This window comes from Mirounga leonina, unplaced genomic scaffold (assembly GCF_011800145.1).
Source record: "Mirounga leonina isolate KUSES-001 unplaced genomic scaffold, KU_Mleo_1.0 Mir_151, whole genome shotgun sequence".
Taxonomy (NCBI): domain Eukaryota; kingdom Metazoa; phylum Chordata; class Mammalia; order Carnivora; family Phocidae; genus Mirounga; species Mirounga leonina.
In genome coordinates, this window is record NW_023270377.1 from 70,564,270 (window position 1) to 70,579,236 (window position 14,967).

The window sequence follows — 14,967 nt, forward strand, 5'->3', positions numbered from 1 at the left end:
AACAGTGGGACTTCTTGTGTGGTGTTGGTTCAGGTTCAATTTAGGGACTATTTTGAAGTGTTATATTGTTTGAGTGGTTTCAAAGTATTTTATTTTGTGTCTGTGTACAATGGCTCTATTATTCTTCTAGTCTTTGAAACTCAAATCTCAAATATTAAAAACTATTATTTTTCCCTAATCCTAATTTCCTTCCCCCAAATCTAATCAGTTATCAAATCCTATAGTATCTTTCTTTGAATCCCATGACCAAATTAGAGACTACAGGAGGTGAGTTGACAATCTTTTTTATCTCTCAAAGTTTGCAGGTCTCTTTATAATTTCCATTCTTCTTGCTTGGATTCGTTAGACTCTTAAGAGTTCGTCATGTTTGGCCTTTTGTTTCTCAGATTCATTTTCATACCTCAATAACAAGTGAACCTATTCCATTGCCATCGTGGCTGGCTATCTGTTGCCTACAAGATTGTCTAAATTTCTTGGGTGCTTTGTTTTTTTGTTCTAGTCTGTTTTGGGCCTTATTGCTTCCTATTCCCATAGTGGACTGTTGCTTGTTGCCCTAATTTCTGTCTTCTCAGTATACAATGCTCATAAAGATTACTAATGATGATCCAGCTCTTCAAGTGATATATTATTAGGATGAGTTAGGGTTTGGTTTTTTTTTTAAGATTTATTTATTTATTAGAGAGTGAGAGAGAGCAGGGAGAGGGGCAGAGGGAGAGAGTCTTTCAAGTAGACTCCACCCTGAGCACAGAGTCCAATGTGGGCCTCTATCCCACTACCCATGAGATTATGACCTGAGCCAAAACCAAGAGTCAGATGCTCAACTGACTGAGACACCCAGGCACCCCAGTTAGTTTTAATTGCACCAGTTGTGATCTCAGAAGATGGAATTTGCTTTTTTCTTTTTTAGGATGCTCAGCAGTAGTAGTTTTCCCTAAGAATTTTATATATTTTAGTAATCATACCTTGTACCTTGAGGAATTTAGGACTAAATTAGAGTATCCACAAATTATATTTAGCATATATATACATAATCAAATAATGTTAGCTGCTAATATTATTTCTCAGTTTTTTTTGGCTGGAATTTTAACATTTAATGCTATAACTGTTTGACATCCAGAATGCATTCATATGCTTCCCATTTTCTTGTATTTTATTTTACATTTGAACATTTAAAGTGTAATTCCTTTTTTCTACTTATAACAAAGATTCTACAGTAAAAAATCCATCACCTACACTGGATAACCTACTAAACAAGGAATTTTAAGCCCTCCAGGAGCTAGGACTCCTATGGTTGGACTCTTATTAGCCACCTTTTAATAAATACAAATATTATTAAAGTTGTACAGACAGTAGTAACACTTGTATTGTGTTTTCTCACCTTGCAACATATATCATGGTGGCATAAAGACTATTTTTAAAGAGGAAAAATATTATGGAGAAACATTTATCTGTTCTTGTTAATTATGTATTTTATTATAGGATTGCATTTTTCTTTGTTTGATGATCTTTTTCACCACTAGAATACTCCCAGATGGCTTTTTTTTTAAATTTTTATACCATTAAAAGAAACTGTGTAGAGTTCATATCAAGTTTAGAATTATAATTTTCAAAAATGAGTCACAAGGTGTGCGCATGTGTGTGCGTGTTTGTGTGTATGTAGAGAGAGAGAGATTAGTAATTAAGGCATGGCCATATCACTGATAAAGAACAATGCTGTCCGAAACAAAAACCAAGGAACAAGTACTGTTGACCCCTGAACAACATAGGTTTGAACTGCATAGGCTTTCTTATATGCAGGGATTTTTTTTTTATATAGTACAGTATTTTCTCTTAAGATTTGAAGATTTTCTTGAACTTTAAGTAAGTAGGCAGTATAGAATACATGTAACATATAAAACATGTGTTAATCAACCAGTTGTTATTGGTAAGGCTTCCAGTCAACAGGAGGCTTAGTAGTAGTCAAGTTTTTGGGGAGTCAAAAGTTATACATGAATTTTCAACAGCATGGGGAAGGGGATCAATGCCCCTAATCCGTGCGTTGTTCAAGGGTCAACTGTTAATAGTTTTCCCTTTTAGTGGCTTTTCCCTTTGAGTTATTAACTCGATACGGGATTGTGTCTTATTTATACATCAGAAATGCTTATTTTCTGTATGGCTAGTTGGTATAAATAGCATATGCCATTGTTTACTAAAGTTTATAATTTTCTGATAAATTTCATATACAGCATGTAGTTTTTTGAATAAAAGTTCATACCCAGAAACAAAAAGAGACTGCATTCTAAATGTTTGCATATCACGGGTGCCTGGGTGGTTCAGTAGGTTAAGCATCGGCCTTCAGCTCAGGTCATGATCTCAGGGCCCTGGGATCCAGCCCCTCATCGCATCAGGCTCCCTACTCAGTGGGGAGTCTGCTTCAGCCTCTGACCCTCCCCCTGCTTGTGCACGTGCACTCTCTCTTTCTCAAATAAAATCTCTTAAAAATAAATGTTTGCATATCAATATCTCAGCCTTTTTAAAAAAATTTAAATTATTTAAAAATCCTAATTAATAAATGCTGTACTTTGTTTTTATAGAACTTCTTACCCATAATTTCCTTTTTCTTTTAAAGATCAGTGGATAAGTCTGTCATAGTATATGATACTGTAAGTATTTCAAAATCTTTTGTGTGGGATCTGTGTAAATTATGTTTATTAGGCTACTGAACTAAAAATTTTGTTAGGCAAGATGAACAAAATGTATACTTTTTTCAAGTGCCTAAGAATATACATTTTCAGAAATGCTAAGATAGTTGTGCAGATTAAGGTACAGGTTCTGGGACAAGTTCTTAAATATTTCAATAATGATTTTAAGAGGGACAGATGTTTAAGATGAATAGAATCTGATCAAAGAAAATACAGATTTAAGGAGCACCTAGATCCAAAAAAAAAAAAAAATCACTTCAAATTGATTATTCTTAGATTTTTATACCAGGTTTCCGTAACAGCAAGGGATGAATGTTTACCCCAGGGTTTTGGAAGAGTGTAGCTGAAAGTGGCCTACTACCGGTGGAGTTCTGGCTAGGTTTAGAGTATAAGGAAGAGTAGGATTTAATGAACTTGGGAAAATGCAAGTTTTTGATAGGCCCATATGAATAAAGACCAGGGTTGCACAAGTACGAAGAAAAATGAATGTTTTACATATAATAAAGATGTGGTTGATGAAAATATTCTTTAAGAGAGAATGGAGAATGTTGAATGGAGCCTCATAATGATGAGTTCAGGCTGCAGCTTTGCCAGCAAATGAGACAGAGATGTAAATCATCAAAAGGTAGTGGGTCAAGCAAGGAATCTAAGGTAGTCCTCCACGTGAAAGTTCAAATCACTGAGCACTCTGGCAGGAGATGGGCAAAAATACTCACTGGGTGAAGTAGATCCTAAATGTTTCTCAAGAAATTTTCATGAGATTTTACATTTACAAGAATAGCTATAACATTAAATTTTCTCCATTAAATAATTATGAGTCTCAGTTAAATATAACCTGGAACTAATATAATACTGTATGTTAATTATACTTCATTTTTAAAAATTAATAAAATAAATATGTCTAGATGCTAGATGGCCGGCTAGGTGTATTCAGAATCTAAGTGACTAATTTCTACTCACTGGTCCTGCAATGGATACAAGTCAGATGTCATAGCAAAATTACAGATTTCATGTAACAGATGTTTAGGTTACCATGAGTAAATGCAAATAAGTCAGCAAAAGCCAAGAGTGTTTTATACTAAAAACTTCTAGGAAGATGGTCAGCAGACAACAGTGCTAATTATTGAGAAAGAGTGAAATAAGTACTTGATAATATTATTAGTTATAGATGCTCTTCTCTTTTTATTGGGTGAAGTGTCAACTTACATTCGTGACTAATAATATTAAAACACAGCATAGAAACATTTATGTCAGATAATCCCTTATCAGTAACTTTACTCCTGCCTGTGTAAATATAAAGCTGTTTTTATTGTTTTTCAGAATACTGAGAATATACTTCACACGTTGACTCAGCACACCAGGTCTGAACTTAACCTCATTTTATATTAATATAATTAAAAAATTAGTCTGAGGATACATAATAGTTGTTTTTGTTAACTAGGTATGTCACAAGTTGTGCCTTTGCACCCAATACCCTTTTATTTGCTACTGGTTCAATGGACAAAACAGTGAACATCTGGCAATTTGATCTGGAAACACCTTGCCAAGGTTAGTAAGGGCATCTAACCCAGTTCAACCCATTCACCATTAAAATTTTAAATTCCATAATTTTTTGGCAAATTATTCACCTTGCTTTTTCTCAGTATAAAGTATACATCTAAATTTAATATAATTTAAAAGTAATTTTAGAGAAGCCAGTGTTTTAAAGTAGTTGGTCTATGTTAAAACTGTTGGTAAATGCTTTTCGGTGCACTTTCATGGATATTATACCTCCCATAGTTTTGTAAGCTATTTATTTGTACTGCACACTATTTTTTTCAGATAAATACAGCCTGGGAACAAAATAGAAATCACAGTTTTATTTGTTCATTTTATTTTTGGCCTCATCAAACAATGTTGACACATAATTTAGGAGTTTTATTTTTATCACTGTCAGAATTAACGAAATAGTGGTGCTGATATGCAGATGATAGAGCACATAGAATACTTTTGCTGATATGAGGTTTTTGGGTTTTGTTTTGTTTTGTTTAAAGTAGGCTCCACATCCAGCGTGGAACCTGATACAGGGCTTGAACTCATGACCCTGAGGTCAAGACCTGAGCTGATGCTTAATTGACTGAGCCATCCAGGCACCCAGATTATGAGTTTTATATAATAAAAAAAAAATTGTTTTTCTAGAGTGAAAAGAAAAAGTTCCAAAAGAGTAGTATTTAATATAGTATTAAGTAATACTGTAATTATGCATAGTATTATTTGATTTTTTGAAATTTCTTAGAAGAATGTTAAAGAGCAAAACACAGATTTAAGGAAATTTCATTTACTTTTTAATTCTCAGTGAGAATATTTATAAAGGAAGTACTTTTCTTCATTGTTATTTTACCTGCCTTTTTGTTTGTCGGTTTGTTTTTAAAAGCAAGGAGCACAGAAGATCAAGCGAAGCAGTTTACTGAAGACTGGTCAGAGGATGATGTCTCAATGTGGCTTTGTGCACAAGGTTTAAGTGACCTTGTTGGTGTTTTCAAAATGAATAACATTGATGGAAGAGAACTGTTGAATCTCACCAAAGAAAGTCTGGCTGATGATTTGAAAATTGGTAAGATTAGTGGAAGATAGGCGGTCTTAAAAGTGACTTTTAATAATTTACTCTGAGATTGGTTTTCGTTGTATTAATAGTTTCCTCTTAATATTCTGGCAAAGTAATTACTCTGGTGTATATATTTTTATTAGATTATGGAAAAGAAATATTATGTAGTATTTCTTTAAAGTCACCATGTAGCTAATTTTAAAAATGTATATATTTTAAAAATTGAGATCTAATTCACATGATAAAACACCCCCTTTTATGAGTGTACAACGTAGTGACTTTTAGTATATCCACAGTTGTACAGCCCTCACCACTGCCTGATTCCACAACATTTTAATACATTCAGAAAGAAAGCCCATGCCCATGAGCAGTCACTCCTCTTTCTCTTTCTCTGTAGCTCCTGGCAACCACGAATCTGTGTTCTGTCTCTAAGGATTTGCCTCTTCTTGACATTTCATACAAGTGGAGTCCTATAATGTGTGGCCTTGTCTGGCCTCTTGCTTAAATGTTTTCAAGGTTCATCCATGCTATAGCATATAGTAGTACTTCATTTCTTTTTATGACTGAGTATTTTTTTCACTGTATGAATTTATCACTTTTTGCTTCTCCATCTATCAGTTGATTGAATTGAGACTGTTTCCATTTTAGCTATTATGAATAATGTTTCTCTGAACATTTGTGTACAAGTTTTTGTGTGATACTGTTTCCAGTTTTCTTGGATGTATCATCAGGAATGGAATTGGTGGGTCATATAGTAACTCTGTGCTGACATTTGAGGAACTGCTGGACTATTTCCAAAGCAGCTGTGCTATTTTTATGTTCTCATCAGCCATATATATGAAGATATCAGTTTCTCTACATCCCCATCAACACTTGTTTTTTAAATTATAGACATCCTAGTGGTTTCTCATTATGGTTTCAACATACATATCCTGGTCACTGGTGATGTTGAACATCTTTCCATGTGCTTGTTAGCCATTTGTAGATCTTCTTTGTAGAAATGTCTATTAAGATCCTTTGGCCATTTTAAAAACTTAGGTTGTCTTTTTATTGTTTATATAAATTTAGATATAAGACTTATCAGATATATGATTTATAAATATTTCCTCCCTTCCTCTGGGTTAGCCTTACACTTTCTTGATAGTATCCTTTGAAACACAAAAATTTTTAAATTTTTATTAAGTCCAATATGTTTTTTTTTCCTGTTGCTTTGTGCTATAGGTGTCATATCTAAGAAACTATTGCCTAATTCCAAGTCTTGAAGATTTACACCTGTTTCTCTTCTATGAACTTTATATGTCTAGTTCTTACATTTAGGTGTCTGATCAAGTTTGACTTAATTTTTGTATATGGTGTGAGGGTAAGCGTCCAACTTCATTCTTTCAGATGTAGATATCCAGGTGCTGCTCCGGCACTATTTGTTGAAAAGACTATTCTTGTCCTTTGCAATTGTCTTGGCACCCTTGTTGAAAATCAACTGACTACAAATGTGAGGATTTATTTCTGCACTCTCAATTCTATTTCATTGATCTATTTGTCTGTTCTTATGCTGGTTCCACACTTTTTTTTTTTTAAGGTTTTATTTATTAGAGAGAGAGACTGATGGGAGGAGCAGAGAGAGAGGGAAAGAATCTCAAGCTGACTCTGTGCTGAGCGCAGTGCCTGACACGGGGCTCAGTCTCATGACTCTGAGATCATGACCTGAGCTGAAACCAAGTGTTGGACACTTAACTGACTGAGCCACCTACGTACCCCCACACTGTCTTAATTACTATAGCTTTGTAGTAGGTTTTATTTTTTATTATTTTATTTTATTTTTTTAAAGATTTTCTTTATTTGAGAGAGAGAATGAGAGACAGAGAGCACGAGAGGGAAGCGGGTCAGAGGAAGAAGCAGACCCCCAGCTGAGCAGGGAGCCCGATGCGGGACTCAATCCCGGGACTCCAGGATCATGACCTGAGCCAAAGGCAGTCGCTTAACCGACTGAGCCAGCCAGGCGCCCTGTAGTAGGTTTTAAATAAAAAAATATGTGTCCTTTTTTTCTTTTTCTTTCCAAGATTGGTTTTGCTACTCTGGGTGCCTTGCATTTCCATATGAATTTTAGAATCAACTTGTCAGTTTCTCTTTCAGAAAAAAAAAAAAAAAGCCACCTGATTTTTAAAATTTTTAATTTTATTATGTTACGTTAATCACCATACATTATATCATTAGTTTTTGATGTAGTGTTCCATGATTCATTGTTTGTGTATAACACCCAGTGCTCCATTCAATATGTGCCCTCTTTAATACCCATCACCAGGCTAACCCATCCCCCCACTCCCCTCCCCTCTAGAACCCTCAGTTTATTTCTCAGAGTCCATAGTCTCATGGTTCGTCTCGCCCTCCGAATTCCCCCCCTTCATTTTTCCCTTCCTACTACCTTCTTCTTTTATTTAACATACAATGTATTCTTTGCTTCAGAGGTACAGGTCTGTGATTCAACAGTCTTACACAATTCACAGCGCTCACCATAGCACATACCCTCCCCAATGTCTATCACCCAGCCACCCCACCCCTCCCTCCCCCCACCACTCCAGCAACCCTCAGTTTGTTTCCTGAGATTCAGAATTACTCCTATCAGTGAGATCATATGATACATGTCTTTCTCTGATTGACTTATTTCGCTCAGCATAATACCCTCCAGTTCCATCCACGTCATTGCAAATGGCAAGATCTCATTCCTTTTGATGGCTGCATAATATTCCATTGTATATATACACCACAACTTCTTTATCCATTCATCTGTTGATGGACATCTTGGCTCTTTCCATAGTTTGGCTATTGTGGACATTGCTGCTATAAACATTGGGGTGCACATACCCCTTCGGAACCCTACCTTTGTATCTTTGGGGTAAATACCCAGTAGTGCAATTGCTGGGTCGTATGGTAGCTCTATTTTCAACTTTTTGAGGAATCTCCAAACTGTTTTCCAGAGTGGCTGCACCAGCTTGCATTCCCACCAACAGTGTAGGAGGGTTTCCCTTTCTCCGTATCCCCACCAACATCTGTCGTTTCCTGACTTGTTAATTTTAGCCATTCTGACTGGTATGAGGTGGAATCTCATTGAGGTTTTGATTTGGATTTCCCTGATGCCAAGCAATGTTGAGCACTTTTTCATGTGTCTGTCAACCATTTGGATATCTTCTTTGGAGAAATGTCTGTTCATGTCTTCTGCCCATTTCTTGATTGGATTCTTTGTTCTTTGGGTGTTGAGTTTGATGAGTTCTTTATAGATTTTGGATACTAGCCCTTTATCTGATATGTCATTTGCAAATATCTTCTCCCATTCTGTCAGTTGTCTCTTGGTTTTGTTGACTGTTTCTTTTGCTGTGCAAAAGCTTTTTATCTTGATGAAGTCCCAATAGTTCATTTTGCCCTTGCTTCCCTTGCCTTTGGCGATGTATCTAGAAAGAAGTGGCTGCGGCTGAGGTCGAAGAGGTTGCTGCCTGTGTTCTCCTTTAGGATTTTGATGGACTCCTGTCACATTTAGGTCTTTCATCCATTTTGAGTCTGTTTTTGTCTGTGGTGTAAGGAAATGGTCCAGTTTCATTCTTCTGCATGTGGCTGTCCAATTTACCCAACACCATTTGTTCAAGAGACTGTCTTTTTTCCATTGGACATTCTTTCCTGCTTTGTCGAAGATTAGTTGACCATAGAGTTGAGGGTCCATTTCTGGGCTCTCTATTGTGTTCCATTGATCTATGTGTCTGTTTTTGTGCCAGTACCGTACTGTCTTGATGACAGCTTTGTAATAGAGCTTGAAGTCCGGAATTGTGACGCCACCAGCTTTGCTTTTCTTTTTCAACATTCCTCTGGCTGTTTGGGGTCTTTTCTGGTCCCATACGAATTTTAGGATTATTTGTTCCATTCCTTTGAAAAAAGTGGATGGTATTTTGATGGGGATTGCATTGAATGTGTAGATTGCTCTAGGTAGCATTGACATCTTCACAAGATTTGTTCTTCCAATCCATGAGCATGGAACATTTTTCCATTTCTTTGTGTCTTCCTCAATTTCTTTCATGAGTATTTTATAGTTTTCTGAGTACAGATTCTTTGCCTCTTTGGTTAGATTTATTCCTAGGTATCTTATGGTTTTGGGTGCAGTTGTAAATGGGATCAACTCCTTAATTTCTCTTTCTTCTGTCTTGTTGTTGGTGTATAGGAATGCCACTGATTTCTGTGCATTGGTTTTACATCCTGCCACTTTACTGAATTCCTGTGAGTTCTAGCAGTTTTGGAGTGGAGTCTTTTGGGTTTTCCACATAAAGTATCATATCTGCAAAGAGTGAGAGTTTGACTTCTTCTTTGCTGATTCGGATGCCTTTTATTTCTTTTTGTTGTCTGATTGCTGAGGCTAGGACTTCTAGTACTATGTTGAACAACAGTGGTGATAGTGGACATCCCTGCCTTGTTCCTGACCTTAGGGGGAAAGCTCTCAGTTTTTCCCCATTGAGAATGATATTCGCTATGGGTTTTTCATAGATGGCTTTTATGATATTGAGGTATGTACCCCCTATCCCTATACTCTGAAGAGTTTTCATCAAGAAAGGATGCTGTACTTTGTCAAATGTTTTTTCTGCATCTATTGAGAGGATCATATGGTTCTTGTTCTTTCTTTTATTAATGTATTGTATCACATTGATTTGTGGATGTTGAACCACCCTTACAGCCCAGGAATAAATCCCACTTGGTCGTGGTGAATAATCCTTTTAATGTACTATTGGATCCTATTGGCTAGTATTTTGGTGAGAATTTTTGCACCCATGTTCATCAAGGATATTGGTCTGTAAGTCTCCTTTTTGATGGGGTCTTTGTCTGGTTTGGGGATCAAGGTAATGGTGGCCTTATAAAACGAGTTTGGAAGTTTTCCTTCCATTTCTGTTTTTTGGAATAGTTTCAGGAAAATAGGTATTAATTCTTCTTTAAATGTTTGGTAGAATTCCCCTGGGAAGCCATCTGGCCCTGGGCTCTTTGTTGGGAGATTTTTGCTTATTGCTTCAACTTCTTTACTGGTTATGGGTCTGTTCAGGTTTTCTATCTCTTCCTGATTCAGTTTTGGTAGTTGATACATCTCTAGGAATGCATCCATTTCTTCCAGATTGTCTAATTTGCTGGCATATAGTTGCTCAAAATATGTTCTTATAATTGTCTTTCTTTGGTGTTGGTTGTGATCTCTGCTCTTTTATTCATGATTTTATTTATTTTGGTCCTTTCTGTTTTCTTTTTGATAAGTCTGGCCAGGGGTTTATCAGTCTTATTAATTCTTTCAAAGAACCAGTTCCCAGTTTCATTGATCTGTTCTACTGTTCTTTTGGTTTCTATTTCATTGGTTTCTGCTCTGATCTTTATTATTTCTCTTCTCCTGCTGGGTTTAGGCTTTATATGCTGTTCTTTCTCCAGCTCCTTCAGGTGTAGGGTTAGGTTGTGTATTTGAGACCTTTCTTATTTCTTGAGAAAGGCTTGTATTGCTATATACTTTCCTCTTAGGACTGCCTCTGCTGCATCCCAAAGATTTTGAACAGTTGTGTTTTCATTTATTTCCCTGAATTTTTTTTAATTCTTCCTTAATTTCCTGGTTGACCCATTCATTCTTTAGTAGGATGCTCTTTAGCCTCCATGTATGTGAGTTCTTTTCGACTTTCCTCTTGTGATTGAATTTTAGTTTCAAAGCACTGTAGTCCGAAAATACGCAGGGAATGATCCCAGTCTTTTGGTACTGGTTTAGACCTGATTTGTGACCTAGGATGTGATCTATTCTGGAGAATGTTCCATGGGCACTAGAGAAGAATGTGTGTTCTGTTGCTTTGGGATGGAAGGTTCTGAATATATCTGTGAAGTCCATTTGGTCCAGTGTGTCATTTAAAGTCTTTATTTCCTCGTTGATCTTTTGCTTAGATGATCTGTCCATTTCAGTGAGGGAGGTGTTAACGTCCCCTACTATAATTGTATTGTTGTTGATGTGTTTCTTTGCTTTTGTTATTAATTGGCTTATATAATTGGCTGCTCCCATGTTAGGGGCATAGGTATTTACAATTGTTAGATCTTCTTGTTGGATAGACCCTTTAAGCAGGATAAAATGTCCTTCCTAATCTCTTATTACAGTCTTTGGTTTAAAATCTAATTTGTCTGATATAAGGGTTGCCACCCCAGCTTTCTTTTGGTGTCCATTAGCATGGTAAATGGTTTTCCACCCCCTCACTTTCAATCTGGAGGTGTCTTTGGGTCTAAAATGAGTCTCTTGCAGACAGCATATTAATGGGTCTTGTTTTTTTATCCAATCTGATACCCTGTGTCTTTTGATTGGGGCATTTAGCTGATTTACATTCAGGTTAACTATTGAAAGATAGGAATTTAGTGCCATTGTATTGCCTGTAACGTGACTATTACTGTATATTGTCTGTGTTCCTTTCTGGTCTATGTTACTTTTAGGCTCTCTCTTTGCTTAGAGGACCCCTTTCAATATTTCTTGTAGGGCTGGTTTCGTGTTTGCAAATTCCTTTAGTTTTTGTTTGTCCTGGAAGCTTTTTATCTCCTTCTATTTTCAGTGACAGCCTAGCTGGATAATAGTATTCTTGGCTGCACATTTTTATCATTTAGTGCTCTGAATATATCATGCCAGTCCTTTCTGGCCTGCCAGGTCTCTGTGGATAGGTCTGTTGCCAATCTAATGTTTCTACCATTGTAGTTTACACATCTCTTCTCCTGAGCTGCTTTCAGGATCTTCTCTTTGTCTCTGAGACTCGTAAGTTTTACTATTAGATGTTGGGGTGTTGACCTATTTTTACTGATTTTGAGGGGGGTTCTCTGTGCCTCCTGGATTTTGATGCCTGTTTCCTTCCCAAATTAGGGAAGTTCTCTGCTATAATTTGCTCTAATATACCTTCTGCCCCTCTCTCTCTTTCTTCTTCTTCTGGGATCCTAATTATTCTAACACTGTTTTGTCTTATGGTATCACTTATCTCTTGAATTCTTTTTTTTTTTTTTTAAGATTTTTATTTATTTATTTGACAGAGAGATAGCGAGAGAGGGAACACAAGGAAGGGGAGTGGGAGAGGGAGAAGCAGGCTTCTCGCGGAGCAGGGAGCCTGATGCGGGGCTTTATCCCAGGACCCTGAGATCACGACCTGAGCCTAAGGCAGACGCTTAATGACTGAGCCACCCAGCCTCCCCTATCTCTCGAATTATGCACTTGTGATCCAGTAGTTGTTTATTTCTCTTTTTCTCAGCTTCTTTATTTTCCATCATTTGGTCTTCTATATCACTAAGTCTGTCTTCTGCTTCATTTATCCTAGTAGTTGGAGCCTCCATTTTTTATTGCACCTCAGTAATAGCCTTTTTGATTTCAACTTGGTTAGATTTTAGTTCTTTTATTTCTCCAGAAAGGGTTTCTCTAATATCTTCCATGCTTTTTTCAAGCCCAGCTAGTATCTTTAAAATCGTCATTCTGGGGGCACCTGGGTGGCTCAGTCGTTAAGCGTCTGCCTTCGGCTCAGGTCACGATCCCAGGGTCCTGGGATCGAGCCCCACATCGGGCTCCCTGCTCAGCGGGAAACCTGCTTCTCCCTCTCCCACTTCCCCTGCTTGTGTTCCCTCTCTCACTGTGTCTCTCTCTGTCAAATTAAAAAAAAAAAATAGTCATTCTGAACTCTAGTTCCGACATCTTATTAATGTCCATATTGATTAGGTCCCTGGCAGTCGGTACTGCCTCTTGTTCTTTTTTTTGAGGTGATTTTTTTTCTGTCTTGTCATTTTGTCCAGAGGAGAATAGATGAATGAGAGAACAAAATGCTAACAGGGTAACAACGACCCCAGAAAAACATACACTAAACAAATCAGAAGAGACCTGAAACCGGGGGGAAAGAAAGGGAAAGAAAGAAAAAAGAAAACGAAAAGGATTAAAAAAAAAAAAGGAATATGATCAGATACTATCAGGCTGGTGAAAAATCAGTGCCACACACTAGATTTTGGGCGTATTTTGGTCTGTTAGAAGAAACTGCCTCCCAAAACTTTAAAGAAAGAAAAGCTTATATATATGTACAAAAATAAGGGTAAATACAATGAAGGGATGGAATATGACTGTAAAGATGAAAATTACAGAAGATTATAAAAGGAATTAATAAGTTGGTTGAAAAAAGAAAGAAGAAAAATTTAAAAAAAAAAAGAATGTGATCAGGCAGGAGACTAGAACAAAGCCATACACTAGAGATTTTAGGGTATATTTTGGTCTGTTAGAAGAAACTGTATCCCAAAGTTTTAAAGAGAGAACAACTTATATATATACCAAAAATAAGGTTAACTATTATGAAGGGATAGAATATGACTCTAAAAATGAAAAATAAAAATGATTTTTAAAAAAGGGATTGATAAGATGTTGGTTGAAAAAGGGAAAAAGAAAAAAAAAAGAAAATTAAAAAAATTAATTTTGAAAGACTAAAGAATCAGGAGGAAAAAAGCCATGGATTCTATGTGCTGTATTCCCCCAGCGCTGGAGTTCTGCTGTTCTCATTGATCGGTAAACTTGGTCTTGGCTGGCTGTTCTTACTGATCTTCTGGGGGAGCGGCCTGTTGCTGTGGTTCCCAAATGTCTTTGCCAGAGGCAGAATTGCCCCGCCCCCGCTGGGTCCGGGCTAAGTAATCTGCTCGGGTTTGCTCTCAGGAGCTTCTGTTCCCTGCAAGTTTTCCGTACAGCTTTGGAGGACGAGAGTGAAAATGCTGGCCTCCCAATCTCTGCCTGGAGGAGCCGAGAACTCACTGCCCCGCTCTGCAGTGCGCCCCCAGAGAAAAGCAGTCAATCACTCCCGTCTCCCCGGTCTCTGGCCGCACTCCGTGCTCACCCGGCCTGTCACCAAGTGTTTTTATCTCTGGCACCCGACCCCGGGTGGAGTCTCCAAACCCAGCAGATCCCTGCGGTGCGCTCTCACGCTGCTCCTCCCGGGGGAGTCTCCCCGGATCTGCCGCTTGTTGGGTCCCTGCTGGAGGAGCAGTGGCCCGACTGTGCCTCGGATCACAGTTTATGGCAACCCCGAGCTGAGAGCCCTTGTCTCGGCTCCGTCTCTGCAGCCGGCTTCCCCACTCCAATACCTGGGAGCTCTGCTGCACTCAGGCACCCCCGGTCTTTCTGTGACCCCAAGGGTCCTGAGATCAGAATGGCCCAGAGAGGGTTCCACCCCCTGCTTAGCCACTGGAGCGACGTCCCACAGCGGAGCAGACTTCTAAAAGTTCCGATTTTGTGCTCAGCTGCTCTATCACTTGCCGGTAGCGGCTGACGGAGGCCCACTCCCCTGCCGTCTATCCTCCCGAATATCGCCTCGGATTCACTTCTCTGCACGTCCTACCTTCCAGGTGGTCGCTTTTCTGTTCAGAGAGTTGCTGCTCTTCTTTTCTTTGATCTCCTGTTGAGTTTGTGGGTGTTCAGAATGGTTTGATCCCTATCCAGCTGAATTCCTGGGACCAGACGAAATTTAGGTCTCCTACTCCTCCACCATCTTGCTCCTCCCCCTAAATTTTTTAATTTTCTTAAGTTATTTAAATTCCGGTTAGCATGCAGTGTATTATTAATTTAAGGTGTGCAGTGTAGTGATTCAACACTTCCATACGATACTTGGTGCTCATCACAAGTGCACTCCTTAAAAAGCCACCTATTTTGGTATGGATTATATTGAA

The 14,967-nt window shown here is 37.9% G+C and overlaps 1 protein-coding gene across 5 annotated transcripts in view; it reads left to right on the forward strand.

The window, feature by feature from the left end:
* The window catches only part of WDSUB1 (WD repeat, sterile alpha motif and U-box domain containing 1), a 54,470-nt gene that overhangs the window by 18,532 nt on the left and 20,971 nt on the right, over positions 1-14,967 (forward strand). For all 5 annotated transcript variants that reach the window (XM_035007962.1, XM_035007961.1, XM_035007963.1 and 2 more), the window contains 4 exons: positions 2,609-2,642; positions 4,002-4,042; positions 4,123-4,229; positions 5,095-5,274. In XM_035007962.1, the coding sequence (XP_034863853.1) occupies positions 2,609-2,642; positions 4,002-4,042; positions 4,123-4,229; positions 5,095-5,274 (362 nt within the window). The remainder of the gene's footprint in view (positions 1-2,608; positions 2,643-4,001; positions 4,043-4,122; positions 4,230-5,094; positions 5,275-14,967) is intronic.